Source organism: Pleurodeles waltl, chromosome 5, assembly GCF_031143425.1.
Source record: "Pleurodeles waltl isolate 20211129_DDA chromosome 5, aPleWal1.hap1.20221129, whole genome shotgun sequence".
Taxonomy (NCBI): domain Eukaryota; kingdom Metazoa; phylum Chordata; class Amphibia; order Caudata; family Salamandridae; genus Pleurodeles; species Pleurodeles waltl.
In genome coordinates this window covers 1,833,906,140-1,833,923,645 of record NC_090444.1, presented here as the reverse complement: position 1 = coordinate 1,833,923,645, position 17,506 = coordinate 1,833,906,140, and the positions used below count along the sequence as shown (strand labels likewise).

The 17,506-nt window shown below is 47.1% G+C and overlaps 1 protein-coding gene across 1 annotated transcript in view; it reads right to left on the bottom strand.

Moving 5' to 3' along the window:
- DNAH8 (dynein axonemal heavy chain 8) overlaps window positions 1-17,506 on the bottom strand; it is a 9,979,189-nt gene that overhangs the window by 7,946,893 nt on the left and 2,014,790 nt on the right. Inside the window, exon 13 of the mRNA XM_069236651.1 lies at window positions 8,896-9,015. Within this exon, the coding sequence (XP_069092752.1) occupies window positions 8,896-9,015 (120 nt within the window). The remainder of the gene's footprint in view (window positions 1-8,895; window positions 9,016-17,506) is intronic.

Sequence of the window (17,506 nt, the reverse complement as noted above, 5' to 3'; positions counted from 1 at the left end):
AAACCGGTGTAGACTGGCTTATGCAGAATTGGGCACATCTGTGCCCAAGAAAGCATTTCCAGAGGCTGGGGGAGGCTACTCCTCCCCTGCCTTCACACCATTTTCCAAAGGGAGAGGGTGTAACACCCTCTCTCAGAGGAAGTCCTTTGTTCTGCCATCCTGGGACAAGCCTGGCTTGACCCCAGGAGGGCAGAAACCTGTCTGAGGGGTTGGCAGCAGCAGCAGCTGCAGTGAAACCCCAGGAAAGGCAGTTTGGCAGTACCAGGGTCTGTGCTACAGACCACTGGGGTCATGGAATTGTGCCAACAATGCCAGGATGGTATAGAGGGGGCAATTCCATGATCTTAGACATGTTACATGGCCATATTCGGAGTTACCATTGTGAAGCTACATATAGGTATTGACCTATATGTAGTGCACGCGTGTAATGGTGTCCCCGCACTCACAAAGTTCAGGGAATTGGCCCTGAACAATGTGGGGGCACCTTGGCTAGTGCCAGGGTGCCCTCACACTAAGTAACTTTGCACCTAACCTTTACCAGGTAAAGGTTAGACATATAGGTGACTTATAAGTTACTTAAGTGCAGTGTAAAATGGCTGTGAAATAACGTGGACGTTATTTCACTCAGGCTGCAGTGGCAGGCCTGTGTAAGAATTGTCAGAGCTCCCTATGGGTGGCAAAAGAAATGCTGCAGCCCATAGGGATCTCCTGGAACCCCAATACCCTGGGTACCTTAGTACCATATACTAGGGAATTATAAGGGTGTTCCAGTAAGCCAATGTAAATTGGTAAAATTGGTCACTAGCCTGTTAGTGACAATTTGAAAGAAATGAGAGAGCATAACCACTGAGGTTCTGATTAGCAGAGCCTCAGTGAGACAGTTAGTCACTACACAGGTAACACATTCAGGCACACTTATGAGCACTGGGGCCCTGGTGAACAGGGTCCCAGTGACACATACAACTAAAACAACATATATACAGTGAAAAATGGGGGTAACATGCCAGGCAAGATGGTACTTTCCTACACACCCTCTTCTGGGTTGGCAGGGGCTCCTGTGCTTTCTGAAACTTCTTTCGACTTCTGGACTTGGTCCCCTTCTTTTGCAGGTCTTCAGGTCCAGGAATCCAGCACTTGTTGTTTGCAGACTTGGTTGGTTATTGCAATAATCCCAATCACAAGGTTTAGTGTGTCCTAAGGAAACTTTCAGTACTTTACTCCTGCTTTTCTGGGCTCTGGGGTGGGGTAATTTACTTACCTTTACTGTATTCTTACTCTCCCAGTGATTCTCTACACACCACACTTGTGTAGGGGGGAATTCGTGATTCACATTCCACTTTCTTAGAATATGGTTTGTGTTGCCCTTAGACCTATTTTCTCCCATTGCATTCTATAGCATTTCCTATTGTTTGCACTATCCTGTGTCTAATTACGTACCTTATTTTGGTGTCTAGTGTGTATATTGTGTATAATACATACCTCCAGAAGGAGTATTGCCTCTAAGATATTTTGGGCCTTTTGTCACCCAAATAGACTACCTTTATTTTTGGTAACACTGAGTATTGTCTTTACTTGTGTATAAGTACTGTGTAACTAAAAGTGGTATTGCAGGAGCTTTGCATGTCTCCTAGTTCAGCCTAAGCTGCTCTGCTATAGCTACCTCTATCAGCCTAAGCTGCTAGAACACTACTACATTTCACTAATAAGGGATAACTGGTCCTGGTGTAAGGTGTAAGTACCCAAGGTACCCACTACAAACCAGACCAGCCTCCTACAGTAGTGGTCTGGTGGAAGACCTGTGATGGAGCATTTAAAAAATCACAGACGATGTGAACACAGGCGTTGCAATGTCTATGTTTAACTTCATCCCTGCTATTATCAGCACATCATTGACTGTAACCAGGTCGACTCTAGCTGAATCAGACAGCAGTGGTGAATATTCTCTTATGAATGAGCGAGAAGTTGAAGACAAAGAAGGTGATCTATGCCTTCGTCGACACCTGGATTGGTAGTAGTTACTTGATTTCGAATGAGATCTTCCATGTGTAGATCCTGATGTTGATCTGTGAAAATGTGGTCTTTTACTTGGTGATCTATGCCTCTGTGGACTACTAGATCCACGTGTAGTCGTAGGAACAGGTAATGGGGTACGCGCAGGCTTAGGTGTATGTCTGGATGGTGAATAAGTTTGGGAATAATCCGATCCTGGAGTCAGAGGTCATCGAGGAGACATGGAAATCGTACTGGAGACTTAGCTGCCCCTGGAGCTGTCTCTGCATGTATGGATACGATCTCTGAGGAAAGAGATCTACCTCAACGCTGAGAATCTTGGATGTGACTTTGATCCGGTTCTGTCCTGCTGATGTCATACCTGACGTTGATAGTGTTTGACATAGAGTGTCTCTCGACATGGATACTGGACCATCCATAGGTGGCGTCGACATCGAATGAAGGGGGTTAGGCCTTGCCATTGAATCTTCTTGTGTCGTCGAACTCTCTTGTGGTGTCAGATGAGTCGACAGTGAAGCTGTTGCCAGCGATCTAGGTTGCCTCGATGCCGATTGACCATGCCTCGATGGTGACGTCTCCGACGTTGGCTGTGTCGAAGTCGACGGCAGTAAGACTGGCATCCTTAACCTCAATCTCGACACCAAAGAACAGATAGGGATTTCTTTCATCCTACCTGTTGACTGTGGTGAGGAATGTCATTTTTCTCTTGATCTTCCTCTGTGTTTCAGAAAGAAGGGCTCTATAAAGAAGGGTTTTGACACCGCCCCCCCAAGGCCACTTGAAGGTCTTACCTTTCCTCTCTCTTGGAGCGCATGAAGTCTGCTTTTTTCTCTGTCTCTGAGAGTCCTTTTTGAAAGGTTTTTATAGTAGCAACATGTCTCAAGGTTATGAGAAACTGGCAAACAGGCCATGCAGACACAGTTTGTCAGAAATTGCCATCCTCCTCCCACAGGAGGAGCATTTATTAAAAAGAGATGCCATTTTTGATTGATACAAAATATTTTACAGTCAGAAAAATATTTGTAAGCACATACTTAAAAATGTTGAATGAAGTCAAAATCTTTTGGTTTGTTGGAAATATTTTCTCTTTGTCAAGAAAACTCAGGAGCTAGTGCTCTGGGATCCTTTCTGAAGGAGTCGGAAAAAAGAACTGACCTAACTGGTCATCTAACTGTCATCTCTGTCTGACCTCTGAGACATGGTGGGATACTGGAGGTCCTTGAGGCCTTAAAGGCATGGTGCCATTTATTTGATTTACCGTGTTAATCTGAATGCAGCCTATTGGCTAAAAATGTCTGTTTTTCATTACAAATTTCTCTTCAATAAAAGACAGTATTGCGCTCTATGCCTCCAATTTTCTGATTTACAGAAATCCTGGAGTGTATTTTGATGATTATTAAAGGAAAACTTAACTTTCATTTAATGAATGATATAATGGGAGAAATGTACAATGAAGTATTACCTTTATGGCAAAATGAATAGATTGGCTTAACACTTCAAGTACCTCACCCCTACAATGGCCAAATTTTTCAGTTGTAAACAAGGCTAATAAATTAAAAAGGAGAACTGAGCATGGGCCAAGCTTAGGTCTGAGGCCCCTTCCTTGCATGGCCAAATACGTGAAAATAATGCTAATAGTGACACAAAAGTCTTACATAAATATGATGGAATCTTTTAAAAAAAGACAATGTTTATTCCTCTAACATGCAGAATCATTTCATATGAACATCAGATTATAATATTACATTGAGGCATTTTTAGAAGTGATAGCTTTTGAACAAGAAACAACCACAGACTCCACCATCCCTGATGACAATGCTATATTAATGAACTAAGTGGCAAGTCATGTGCACCATACATGTGCCATTGGTTACTATTACATTGATTAAATTTATCGTCTGTCAGGAGAGATTATTGTACAGTGCACACTCTGAACTCAGGCAATTCAACATCCTGTTGTGTGATAATGTAGAAATAGGGGGCATGATGTCATAGAAAAAAATTGTATTGCAGCATTTATATATGCCTACTACCTTTATCTGGGGCACTGAAGCACTTCCCTACGTGGTCAGCAAGCTAATGCATGTACTGTGAGTTGTTGGAAAGGTGTTGTCCTTATTTTGTGATCCTATGCGGGAAGTGTTTCAATGTTGTGCATGATAACAACTGAGGTGTGGTTACCGATTTATGGAATGTAGTAGTGTCAGGGATGAAAAGGTGTGAGAAACACATGTTCAGTTTATGGTTTTTAGTATGCTGGCTTGTAGCTTTCTAAGCTGGTTACTGCAGAGGTCAGAAGCACGCAAATTGTTGAAGAGGGAAACCAGGACTAATACCAGGCTCTCTAGTTTCATTTTGTGCACTAAAGACACTAAATTGGTATTTCTTTATCTCTAGTCAGTGAAGCTGGGCGTGGAAGGGCTCTGTGAATAACACACAACTCACATGTTCTTTAGTAGCTCACAATGATTTTCACAGATCAAAAATAGCTCTCACAACAGAAGAGGTTGGAGCCCCCTGCTGAATACCTCCAGCAGGCAGTAAAGATTCCATGGGTGCTGTAGAGTAGGGATGATCCCATGGGCCCTAATGTAAGAAATAACATGGGGCCTGCAGGAAAGTAGCCTCCTTTTGCATAGTTACCCCTACTTTTTGCCTGTCAGTGTGGTTTGACTGTGTTCATTGGGATCCTGCTAACCCGGACCCCAGAGACTGTGCTCTCCCCCTCTACATTTGGTTGCTTAAGACTTAGTACACCCCACATTTGGCAAACTGGTGCCCCCATATGAGTCCCTAGTATATGGTACTAAGGTACCCAGGGCACTGGGACACCAGGGGTTCCCCATTTGCTGCAGCATGTATTGTGCCATCCATGGGAGCCTATGCAAAATGTGTCTGCAGGTATGCCATTGCAGCCTACGTGAAAAGGTGCATGCACCCTTTCACTACAGGTCACTGCACCAGGTCACTGTAAAACACCTGTATGGCAGGCCCTCCTAGCCCAGAGGGCAAGGTGCAGGTACCAGTGTGTGACGGCACTTCTACATGAGCAGAGGTGCCCCTACAAACTCCAGCTCCATTTCCCTGGACTTCGTAAGTACGGGGAAGCCATTTAATCTGTGTACTGGACACATGTCACTTACTACCTGTGTCTAGCTACATAATGGTAACTCTGAACCTAGGCATGTTTGGTATCAAACATGTTGGAATAATACCCCAATACTGTTGCCAGTATTAGTTGTATGATACCATGCACTCTGGGGGCTCCTTAGAGGACCCATAGCATTGCTCCTACTAGTCTTCTTGGGATTTCTGGGCAGCCTGCACTGCTGCCACCCCTCAGACAGGTTTCTGTCCTCCTGCTGCTTGATCAGCTCAAGCAGTGGAAGGCAGAACAAAGGATTTCCTTTGTGAGAGTCGAGGCAACACCCTCTCCCTTTGGAAATAGGTGCTATATGGCTTGGGAGGAGTAGCCTCCCAAAGCCATCAGTATGCTTTGAAGAGCACATTTGGTGTTCTGCTTGCATAAACTGGTTTGCACCAGTCCAGGGACCCCGGTCCCTGCTCTGGGGCGGAACTGGACAATGGAAAGGGAAGTGACCACTCCCCTGTCCATCACCACCCCAGGGGTGGTGCCCAGAGCTCCTCCAGGTTGGCCACTTGATTCTGCCATCTTGAATCCAAGGTGGGCAGAAGCCCCTGGGAGCATCTGAGTTGCCCGGTCAGGCAGGTGACGTCAAAGCCCCCCCTGATAGGTTGTCACCCTGCTAGGTTACCAATGCCCCCTTGATGAGCTATTTAGGGTCTCCCTCCAGGGTGGGTCTTCAGATTCGACCTGCAAGATTCCAGCAGGACTTGTCTGCATCATTTAATTCATCTTATGGCCACCGGGACTGCAAATGGACTCTCCAGGAACCGACAATCTGCAACTCCAGCGACAACTCGGCTTTGCAACATTGTTTCTCCGGGTCCTACCAGCAACTGCAACATTTCCCCGGCTGTGCATCCTCCGAGGGTGAAGAGTGTTCAGCCTGCACAAGAAGGAATCTCCTTTGGAGTGAAGAAGTCACTCCCCTGCATCCGCAGGCATCAACTGCATCAACGACCAGCTGTGTGGATCTTCTCCCCTGCAAAACTGCATTGATCCTGCAACACAGGTGGTGGTCTGGAGTGGTCCCCTCGGTCTTTTCTACCAGCTGTCCAACTTGGGAGACAGAAAGCCTTTGCCTCTCCTTGGAGGACAGTACCCCTGTGCACCGCGACTCTTGCAGCTACCAAGGCTTGTTTGTTCCTCCTCCAAGGGCTCGTCAAGCTCCATGTAGCCCCAGCCTCCAGCACTCTTCCCTGTGAAGTACAGTCTCCTTCCTGCTGCTCCAGTGGGACTCCTCTCCAGATGGGCTGAGTGGGCCTCACTGCGACTCCTGTACCTGCTGCCTGAGAGTTGCCTATGGGGGCTGCCTCCTCATCTTTCAACTCTCCTCACTGCTGAGGGTCACCTGGGACTCCCCTCCTAGGGTTGAGTCCTCCTGGACCTTTCTGGTCGCCGGCAGCTCTGCAACTCTTCATCTGCAGCTTTTGCCTTTGCCACGGCTTGTTCACGATTTTTCAATACGACTGAATGACTGCAACTCTTCTTCCATTGTGGGATATCGTCTGCATCACTTCTGTAATTCTTCTCCCGCTCCAGTGCTGCACAGCTGACTCCTTGTCTCCACCGTAGACCTGGTCCTGCAACTCCAGAAGGGTGGGTAATGTCTCCTACCCCAACCAGACACTCCAACTCGAACTGGACTTGGTCCCCTTCTTTTGCAGGTTCTCTTCTGTCAGGATCCACCTTTGGTTCCCTCCAGTCTTGCTTAGGTCTTGCACAGTCCTTTTCCAAAGTGTGCCTGTGGGTTTGGAGAAAAAACAGGTACTTACCTCTTTCCTCCTGGTCATTGAGGGTCACACTGGTACTTACCTCTTGGGGTTCCTAGTTCCTCCAGCTCCTCTCTACAGATTCCACTTTCTTGGGTGGGAGACTGCCTTTTGCATTCCACTTACTAAGCATGAGGTTTGGTCTCCCCCAGGGCCTTCACTATTTTCTATTGTTTTACTGTTTTCTATTGCTTTCTATGCTAATCACTGACATATATATGAGTGTGTTTACTCACCACCTAGCGGAGTATTGCCTTTACAGTATTTTAGTATTTGTGTTACCATAATAAAGTACCTTTAGTTTTGTAACACGGTGTGGTTCTTTCATGTGTGTAAGTGCTGTGTGACTGTAGTGGTATTGTATAAGCTTTGCATGTTTCCTAGATAAGTCTTGGCTGCTCGTCCACATCTATTTTTATAGAGCCCTGGCTTCCTAGACACTGTCTACACCTCACTAATAGGGGATACCTGGACCTGATATAAGGTGATGACACCATAGGTGCTCACCACACACCAGACCAGCTTCCTACAGGGCTGCTGTTGGAAGCTGGCTCTCTATATGGTGTACTAAAAAGAAGTACACTGTGCACAGAGTCCAGTGGATCCCCAGTTGGTTTGCAGAGGCAAAAGTAGATACGACTAATGCTCTATTTTGTGGTAGTGAGGGTGAGCAGTTATGCTTATCAGAGGGTAGTGCTAAGCATTTGGGGCCAGATGTACGAAACGTTTTGCATCGCGATGCACATTCCCATTTTGCGAGTCAGTAACTTGGTTACCGACTTGCAAAATGGGAATGCGACTCGCAAATAGGAAGGGGTGTTCCCCTTCCTATTTGCGATTTGAATTGCAATGCAGAATTGCTTTGTGACCGCGAACGCGGTTGCAAAGCAATTCGCAGTCAGCACCCATGTGAAGTGGGTGCTAACCCATTCGCAAAAGGGAAGGGGTCCCCATGGGACCCCTTCCTCTTTGTGAATGGCTCTAAAAATATTTTTTCAGAGTAGGCAGTGGTCCAATGTACTCTGCCTACTCTAAAAAAATGAAACCAAATGGCTTCATTTTCCCGAGTGTTTTGCAACTCGTTTTCCTTTAAGGAAAACGGGCTGCAATAGCACCAAAAAAAAAACGCTTTATTAACAAAGCAGTCACAGACATGGTGGTCTGCTGTCTCCAGCAGGCCACCATCCCTGTGAGTGCAGGGAATCGCAAGGGGCTCGCAAATTGCGACCCACCTCATTAATATTAATGAGGTGGGTCTGTGAGACCCCCTTGCGATTCGCAGATGGTGTCAGGGACACCATTCTGCATATGGGACTGCGACTCGCAAATTGCGAGTCGCTACGACTCACAATTTGTGAGTCGCAAACCCATTACTTACTACATCTGGCCCTTGTTGTACTCACAGAGGCAATAAATGAGATACACACTCAGAATAAATTAGGGAGACAGAAAGACGGAACATGGAGTAGAAAGAGGAAGACAAAAGATAAGTACATATGGAGAAAGTAGGAATGATGAGAATCTGCAAGAGTGAGATAGAGACAGGGATCGCAGTGTGTCCTATGAAAGAGGCTTGAGATTGAATAAAGGCCAGGCAGTTTTAATATTCAGAAAGTACGGAATTACAGTGTTAGCAGCATACTCTAAAGAATGTCATTAGGACCCTACACTTTTTTTAAACAAATTAAGCATTGCCCCTTCGTCCTTCTCATTAAATGACCTCTGGTGGCTGTTATACCATTCTTACTGCCTCAACCCCCATCTTAGGACGCCGTCCCGCTCCCGTCTGGATTCTAGGCCCAAAAATACGTCATTTAATGAAGAAGAATATCAGAAACCTGAGCTACAATTTGTTCTTTTTCCCTGCAATATGACTATTAAATAGCATTGCATGTTCTCAATAAATCAGACAATTAATATTCGTATTACACCCTGTCAATCATGGTAGGAAAGAACTGGGGAACTTACATAGAAATAGCTGATTGGGTCATTAATTCGTCTGTACAGCTGCCTTGCCCATAATATTTTTCCAGCAACAGGGGGCATATTTCGCGCAACTGGTGGGTCATCTTTATAAAGCTGGTACAGCTAAAACAAATACACAAACAAAGATACCTCTTAATTGTTTTGAAGCTGCATTTGAAATTGTCTTGAAGTTTTACATTTTACTTGCCTGTGATGACTGTGCATCCCCGTTTTGTGCGGTGTATGGTCCTAGTATCGTTTCTTCAATCTTTATTTAGTGGTTTGTCCTCACCTGTTATCTCTTTCTATACAAACAAGGAGGTGCCATCATCTTACAACCGTTTCACCCCGTGATGCCTTGTGTGTGGAGTGAACCATTGTGAAGCAACTCTACTAGGCAATAACCTCTGAGAATAGTTGTTTACCACAGGTTTACTAGTACTACAGAAACTGCTGCAATCCAATTGGATAATAAAGTCACTCAATTGTGCCACCTGACTCTCCACGAGTAGTGAAGAAAAGCAGCAAAGGCTTGCTCAATGAGGGTTTGGAAAGAATATGCACTTGTAAATCTAATGCTCTCTAATTCTCCATTGTGAGACTCTAAATTGAAGTTTTTAAGGGCCCAATTTAGATCTGGGCGGAGGGAATACTCCGTCACGAACGTTTGTAACGGATATCCCGTCCGTCATATTACGATCGCCCCCCATCTCTGCCACACCATCAACAGTTCCTTCGAATCAGCCACCTTCCCAGAGAGATGGAACCACGCAAAAATCAACGCCATGCTAAAGAAACCTAAGGCAGACCCTGATGACCCCAAGAACTACCTCCTCCCCTTCCCAGCCAAGGTCATCAAAAAAATCGTGAACAAACAACTATCCCGGTTCCTGGAAGACAACAAGGCACTCAACACTTCCCAATCCGGATTCCGCAAAAACCACAGCACTGAGACCGCACTCATTGCTGCAACAGACGACATCAGGACCATGCTAGACAAAGGAGAAACAGCAGCACTCATCCTCCTGGGCCTCTCCGCAGCTTTCGACACGGTATGCCATCGCACTTTCTGTACACGCCTCCACAACCCTGGAATCCGTGACAAAGCCATGGACTGGATCTCGTCATTTCTCACGGACAGGACCCAAAGAGTCCACCTCCCGCCGTTCCTATCAGAAGCCTCCAATATCACCTGTGGCGTCCCTCACGGATCTTCACTCAGCCCCACACTTTTCAACGTGTACATGGCCCCCCTCTGCAACATCGCATGAACACACCACATCAACATAGTCTCCTACGCCGAAGACACTCAGCTCATCATCTCCCTCACGAAAGATCCCACTACTGCAGAGGACAACCTTCACAACGGACTCCACGCCATAGCCAGCTGGATGGAATCAAGCCACCTCAGGCTAAACACAGACAAGACAGAATTACTCATCTTCGACACCAACCCCTCTGCCTCGAACGACTCCTGGTGGCCCACCTCCCTAGGATCTGCACGCTCACCCACCACCCATGCACGCAACTTGGGCTTCATCTTGGATTCCACACTCAGCATGACTCAGCAGGTCAATGCCATCTCCTCTTCCTGCTACAACACCCTCCGCCTGCTCCGCAGAATCATCAAATGGATTCCCATTGAAACCAGGAAAACCGTCACCCACGCCTTGGTCAGTAGCCGATTGGATTACGGAAACGCCCTATATGCAGGAAATCACAAACAAACTCCAAACAAAACTGCAAAGAATCCAGAACGCATCCGCCCACCTCATTTTGGACATCCCACGCTGCGACCACATCTCACCCCATCGCTCACGTTTGTGACTGAGTATTTCCGCCCAGATCTAAATCAGACCCTCAATGAGGTAACATCTTTTTCTCAAAAATACATTTCAAAGCCTAGTAGCAAGTAACAGAAACACAACTGTGTTTCCCATTTAATTGAAAAATATATAATTTATATAAAAAAAATCACGAATGGTAAACTAGTTCACTGAAATTGCATTGCCCGAATCCTTATGAAAGGGAAAAAACAAAGAATATTGGGGAGGCAGGTAAATAAGCGTAAGTGTTGCAAAGCTGGAGTTTGCCACTGCTCCGTTGAGGTAGACGGCAGATTTACCAATCAATCATTCTTAGTACAGGAAGTTATTTAAATGTGTTCAGGTTCAACCTTATGCTCTTGCCTCTCACGGATTATTATTCTAATTCTGCCAAGGAGAAGGGTGGAGGGATGTTTACAGTTTCAAAGGAATTTGACGCTAGAAGTCTCAATGGAAAAGCGATGACAGACCAATTTAGCAAATGTAGGAGATCCGGAATGTTTCTACTACTGTTGTAGGACTGGTGTTCTTTTAAACACACCAGTTGTAAATTCCATTCCATCCAGTCAGAATATCAGTTCAATTCCGCAATAGGGTTTAGCGGCTATATTGGATGTATTTAAGAGCCAGACTGCCGAGTCCAAAGTTCCTAGGCTTATGGTGGAGAATTTACATTGAAGTTTACAGAGGTTTGAGGGGGAAAGTTTTACATTGAAGCGCGCGAGAGAGAGAGAGAGGCGTGGGGGGATGTAGAGAGAAAGCATTCAAACATAGAGAAGAGAAGGAGAACGGATGGATAGAAAGGGATAGCATGAAGAGATGGAGGGAGTGTGGCTGGTGTGCGTGTTTTTGCCAGGGTTGCTTTTGGTTTTCCAGTCTGGCCCTGCCTCTTGTGAGGTTTCTCTGAGTAGTGCAGGAGATCTGCAAACTAACGTTGTGTCTACCAATGTTGAGGCAGAGAAGGGGAAATTAAGGACCGCAATTGAATAATACGTGGGACATAGTTAACAAGGGGCGATTAACTGCAATGTTATATATATAAAAAAATCAAGCACTGGTAAATGCATTAGGTTTCGTCTATGTTTAATAATAAGCTATTTTTCGGTTTTTTTTTGCTGCAAGTCATGTTTGTGCCTCTTGGAGGAGTAGGTAGAGGAGTCACAGGGGAGGCAGTCAACAAGGTGCTGTTTTATACCTATTTTAAGGGGTTAATGGGAGCATAAAGCTGCTTTAGCAATAATACAAGGCACTAAAGAAGCAGAAGTGGATGCGTTGATTTGTCCCCCTGGGTGCATGTCTGAGCCCCTAGTGCGAACCAATGAAAAGTGAAGGCAGGATGCAAACCCCTTTTTATATTTATATTGAATACAATAGATTTTGCAAACATATGCAGGCGAAACCTTAAAAAAACTGGCGTGTGGTGAGCACCTATGGTGTTATCACCTTATACCAGGTCCAGGTATCCCCTATTAGTGAGGTGTAGGCAGTGTCTAGGAAGCCAGGGCTCTCTAGAAGTAGCTGTGGATGAGCAGCCAAGACTTATCTAGGAGACATGCAGAGCTTATGCAATACCACTATTTTGGAGGCTGGCCTGGCTTATAGTGGGTACCTGATGGTACTTACACCTTGTGCCAGGTCCAGTTATCCCTTATTAGTAGATTAGTAGTGTTCCAGCAACTTAAGCTGTTAGAGGTAGCTATAGCAGAGCAGCTTAGGCTGAGCTAGGAGACATGCAAGCTCCTACTATACCACTTATGTCATATAGCACTATATCATAACAATCACAATACTCAGATGCAGGACCAGGTCGACGGTGGACGAAGAAAGTCAGCAGTGCAGCACAGGAGATGAAGAGGAGTTCCAGAAGTGATGTAAGTGATGTCACACGTCGCGGTCGTGATGCAGTAAGTCAGTGGGGCTGGAGAACAACCAACCAGCCTTGGTAAATGCAAGAGTCGGAGAAGGGTTTGCAAGGCTGGAGAGGACCAGCAAGGTCCAGGGGACTCGAACCAAGGAGGGGAGTCCAAGGTGACCCCCAGCAGCTGGGAGAGTCACAAGAAGAGGCGGCAGCCCCCACAGGCGACCCACGGGCAGCAGGCACACAAGTCGCAGTGAGGCCCACTCAGCACACAAGAAGAGTCCCACATTGCTGAAGAAGCAGGAGGGAGTGCTGGAGACTGGGGCTACAGATAGCCTGAAGATCCCTTAGAGGAGGAACAAACAAGCCTTGGTAGCTGCAAGAGTCGAGGAGCAGAGGGGTACTGTCCTGCAAGGAGAAGCAAGGGCTTACCGTCTCCCAAGTTGGATAGCTGGTAGAGAGGACCACTCCTGACCACCACCTGTGATGCAGGATCCACACAGTTCTGGAAGCAAGAGGATCTACGCAGCCGGACGTCGTTGCAGTTGGTGCCTGTGGATGCAGGGGAATGACTCCTTCACTCCAAGGGGTGTTCCTTCTTACTTCATGTGCCGGCTGAAGATTCGTCACCCTCAGAGGATGCACAGCTAGAGAAATGTTGAAGTTGCCGGAAGGAGCCAGATAAACAATGTTGCAAAGTGGAGAACTCACTGGGAATTGCAGATTTTCGGTTCCAGAAGGGTCAATTTGCAGTCCCGGTGGGCAGACGATGAGGTAGATGATGCAGACAAGTCCTGCTGGAATCTTTGTAGGAGGCTGGCCTGGTTTGTAGTGGGTACCTTGGGTACTTACACCTTACACCAGGTATCCCTTATTAGTGAAATGTAGTAGTGTTCTAGCAGCTTAGGCGGATAGAGGTAGATGTAACAGAGCAGCTTAGGCTGAACTAGGAGACATGCAAAGCTCCTGCAATACCACTATAGTTACAAAGTACTTATACACAATAAAAGACAATGCTCATTGTTACCAAAAATAAAGGTACTTTATTTTAGTGATGCAAGGCCAAAAATATCTTAGAGGCAATGCTGCCTCTGGAGGCAAGTATTATACACAACATATACACTAGACACCAAAATAAGGTAGGAAAATAGTCATAAAACAGTGCAAACAATAGGAAATGCTATAGAATGCAATAGGAAGAAATAGGTCTGGGGGCAACACAAACCATATACTAAGAAAGTGGAATGCGAATCACAAATTCCCCCCTAGACAAGTGTAGTGTGTAGAGAAACGCTGGGAGAGTAAGAAAACCACAAAGGTGAGTAAAATACCCCACCCCAGAGCCCAGGAAAGTAGGAGTAAAGTACTGCAAGTTTCCTTAGGACACACCACAAGTTGTGATTAGAATTATTGCAAGAACCAAGCTAGACTGCAAGCAACAAATGGTGGATTCCTGGACCTGAAGACCTGTAAAGAGAGGAGACCAAGTCCCAGAAGTCGCAGAAGACTCCAGGAAGGACAGGAGCCCCTGCCAACCCAGAAGATGGTGGAAATGAGGATTCTACGGTTGGAAGAAGTCTGCAGAGGAGCACCAAAGAAGATGGCTGCGCGTTCCTGCGTGATGCAATGGATGTCCCACGTGGAGATGTTGGATGCAGGCGAGTTGCAGCACTGAATTCGTCCAACAAGCCTTGGTTCAAGCAATGTTGAGGATTGTGTCAAAATGGCGATGCCTGGTCCCAGGAGGGACCTGGGGGCCTCAACTCGGACTGAGGAGGCAGAGGGGCTTCCCAACACATGTGGGAACTCACAGATGACCAGGCAGCACCCACGGAGGTCCCAGGACACCAGGACAAAGGAGTTTCAAATTGCGGTTGCTGAAGCACTACAAAAGAAGGTCCCACGCTGCCGGAGAACAACTCATCGACTTGAGTGTCCCAGGATAGAGTGCTGAGGACCTGGGCCAGGCTGTGCATGAAGGATTCTTGAAAATAGTGCACAGAGGCCTCAGGAGGTAAAGATGACGCAGTGCACAGGGGTACTGTCCCAAACGGGGAAGGTAAGCTCTTACCTCCTCCAAATTTCGACAGCATGACCTTAGGACAGTCTGTGTCGAAGGGGTCCACAACCTGTGTCCCAAGGACCACATTTGCTGCCAGGAGAGGAGTCCAAGAGAACCAGTCGTCATCTTAGAAGGTGCCTGCTGAAGCAAGGAAGTGACTCCGTCACACCACAGAAGATTTCTTCGGTCCTTCTGGTGCAGTGTGAAGGCAGGGAGTCCCCAGAATGTGCACACTGTGAAAACTGTTTCAGTTGCTGGCTGGAGCTGAAGTTGCAGAGACGAAGTAGCCCTTCTGGATACTTTGTTGCAGTTACAGCGGCCCCTGGAGCAGTCTGCGGTCAATCCAAAGTCAGAGGATGAAGAAGTAGTTGCAGAGGATTCTTGATGGAAACTTGCAAGCAGAATCTGAAGAGAAACCCATAGGAGAGACCTTAAATAGGCCTGAGAGGGGGATTGGCTACCTAACCAGGTATGCACCTATCAGGAGGGGTCTCTGACATCCCCTGCTGGCACTAGCAACTCAGAGGCTTCCAGAGTGTCCACACACCTTGAAACACACAAGATGGCTGAAGTCTGGGACACACTGGAGGAGCTCTGGGCACCACCCCAGGGGTGGTGATGGACAAGGGAGTGGTCCCTCCCCTTTCCTTTGTCCAGTTACGCACCAGAGCAGGGACTGGGGGTCCCTGAACCGGTGTTGACTGGCTTGTGCAAGGACGGCACCATCTGTGCCCTTCAAAGCATTTCCAGAGGCTGGGGGAGGCTACTCCTCCCCAGCCCTTTACACCTATTTCCAAAGGGAGAGGGAGTAACACCCTTTCTCAGAGGAAATTCTTTGTTCTGCCTTCCTGGGTCTGAGCTGCTCAGACCCCAGGAGGGCAGAACCCTGTCTGTGAGGTGGCAGCAGCTGTAGCTGCAGTGCACGCCTCAGAGAGCTGGGTTGGCAGTACTAGGGATCCATGGTGGAGCCCCCAGGATGTATGGAATTGGATCCCCAATACCAGATTTAGAATGGGAGGACAATTCCATGATCTTAGACACCTTACATGGCCATATTTGGAGTTACCATTGTGAAGCTATATGTAGTACGTGGGTGTAATGGCATCCCCGCACTCACAAAGTCCGGGGATTTGGCCCTGGACAGCGTGGGGGCACCTTTGCTAATGCAAGGGTGCCCTCGCACTTAGTAACTTTAGACCTAGACTTCAGTAAATGAAGGTTGGACATATAGGTGACTTATAAGTTACTTAAGTGCAGTGAAAATGGTTGTGAAATAGTGTGTGCACTATTTCACGCAGGCTGCAATGGCAGTCCTGTGAAAGGGTTTGTCTGAGCTTCTTATGGGTGGCAAACCCCAATGCCCTGGGTACCTAGGTACCATATATTAGAGACTTATAAGTGTGCCAATTGGAATTGGTAAATTAAGTCACTAGTCTATAGTGACAAATTTGGAAGTAGAGAGAGCATAAGCTCTGAGGTTCTGGTTAGCAGAGCCTCAGTGACACAGTTAAGCACTACTGACAACACACACATTAGGCCACAAACTATGAGCACGGGGGTCCTGACCACCAGGATCCCAGTGAGACAGCCAAAAACATACTGACATACAGGTAAAAATGGGGGTAACATGCCAAGAAATATGGTATTTTCCTACAATCTCGCACGTCGATTCTGAGGACGAAACCAAGAGGGAGATTCTAATAGCCCAGGAAAAGGGATTGGTCACCTAGCAGGGTGACCACCTATCAGGAGGGGGCTGTGATGTCACCTGCCTGACGTGGACACTCAGATGCTTCCAGAGGCCTCTACCCACCTTGGAATCAGGATGGCAGGATCACACGGTCAACTAGGGGAGCTCTGGGCACCACCCCTGGGGTGGTGACGGACAGGGGAGAGGTCAGTCCCCTCTCCGTTGTCCAGTTTCACGGAAGAGCAGGGACCAGGGGTCCCTGGACTGGTGCAAACAGGTTTATGCAAGGATGGCACCAAATGTGCCCTTCAAAGCATACCGGTGGCTTGGGGAGGCTATCCCTCCGATGCCATGTAACACCTATTTCCGAAGGAGAAGGTGTTACCTCCCTCTTCTACAATAAATCCTTTGTTCTGCTTTTCCCTGCCTGAGCTGATCAAGCAGCAGGATGGCAGAAACCTGTCTAAGGGGTGGCAGCCGCACGGGCTGCCTGGAAAACCACAGAAGACAAGTAGGAGCAATGCTAGGGGTCCTCTGAGGAGCCACCAGAGTGCAGGGAATCATACAACCAATACTGGCGACAGTATTGGGGTATGATTCCGACATGTTTGATACCAAACATGCCCAGGTTTGGAGTTACCATTATGCAGCTGGACACAAGTAGTGACATGTGTCCGGTACACGGGTAAAATGGCACTTATGAAGTCCAGAGTAATGGAGTTGGAGTTCGTTGGGGCACCTCTGCTCATGCAGGGGTGCCCTCACACACAGATACCTACACCCTGCCCTCTGGGCTGGAAGGCCTGCCATAGGGGTGCCTGGTGCAGTGACCTGTGGTAAAAAGGTGCATACATCTTTTCACGCAGGCCGTAATGGCAGGCCTGCAGACACATTTTTCATGGACTCCCATGGGTGGCACAATGTACAAGTTACTTACCTTCGGTAATTAAATATATGGTAGAGATATATTCTAGTTGCAGATTCCTAACCTTTGAATTTCCCCAGGCATCAGACTGGATCCGGATATTTTTATTTGAGCAGTATCTCTGCATGCCATCAGGTGGCATAGGTTGACTCTGTGGGCATCACTGGCGTCATATTCGCTGTGATGACATCGCAGCTGTATATAGGCGCCACCTGGCGTCAGTTTCTTTCCACGACTTTCCAAGCCAGTAGCG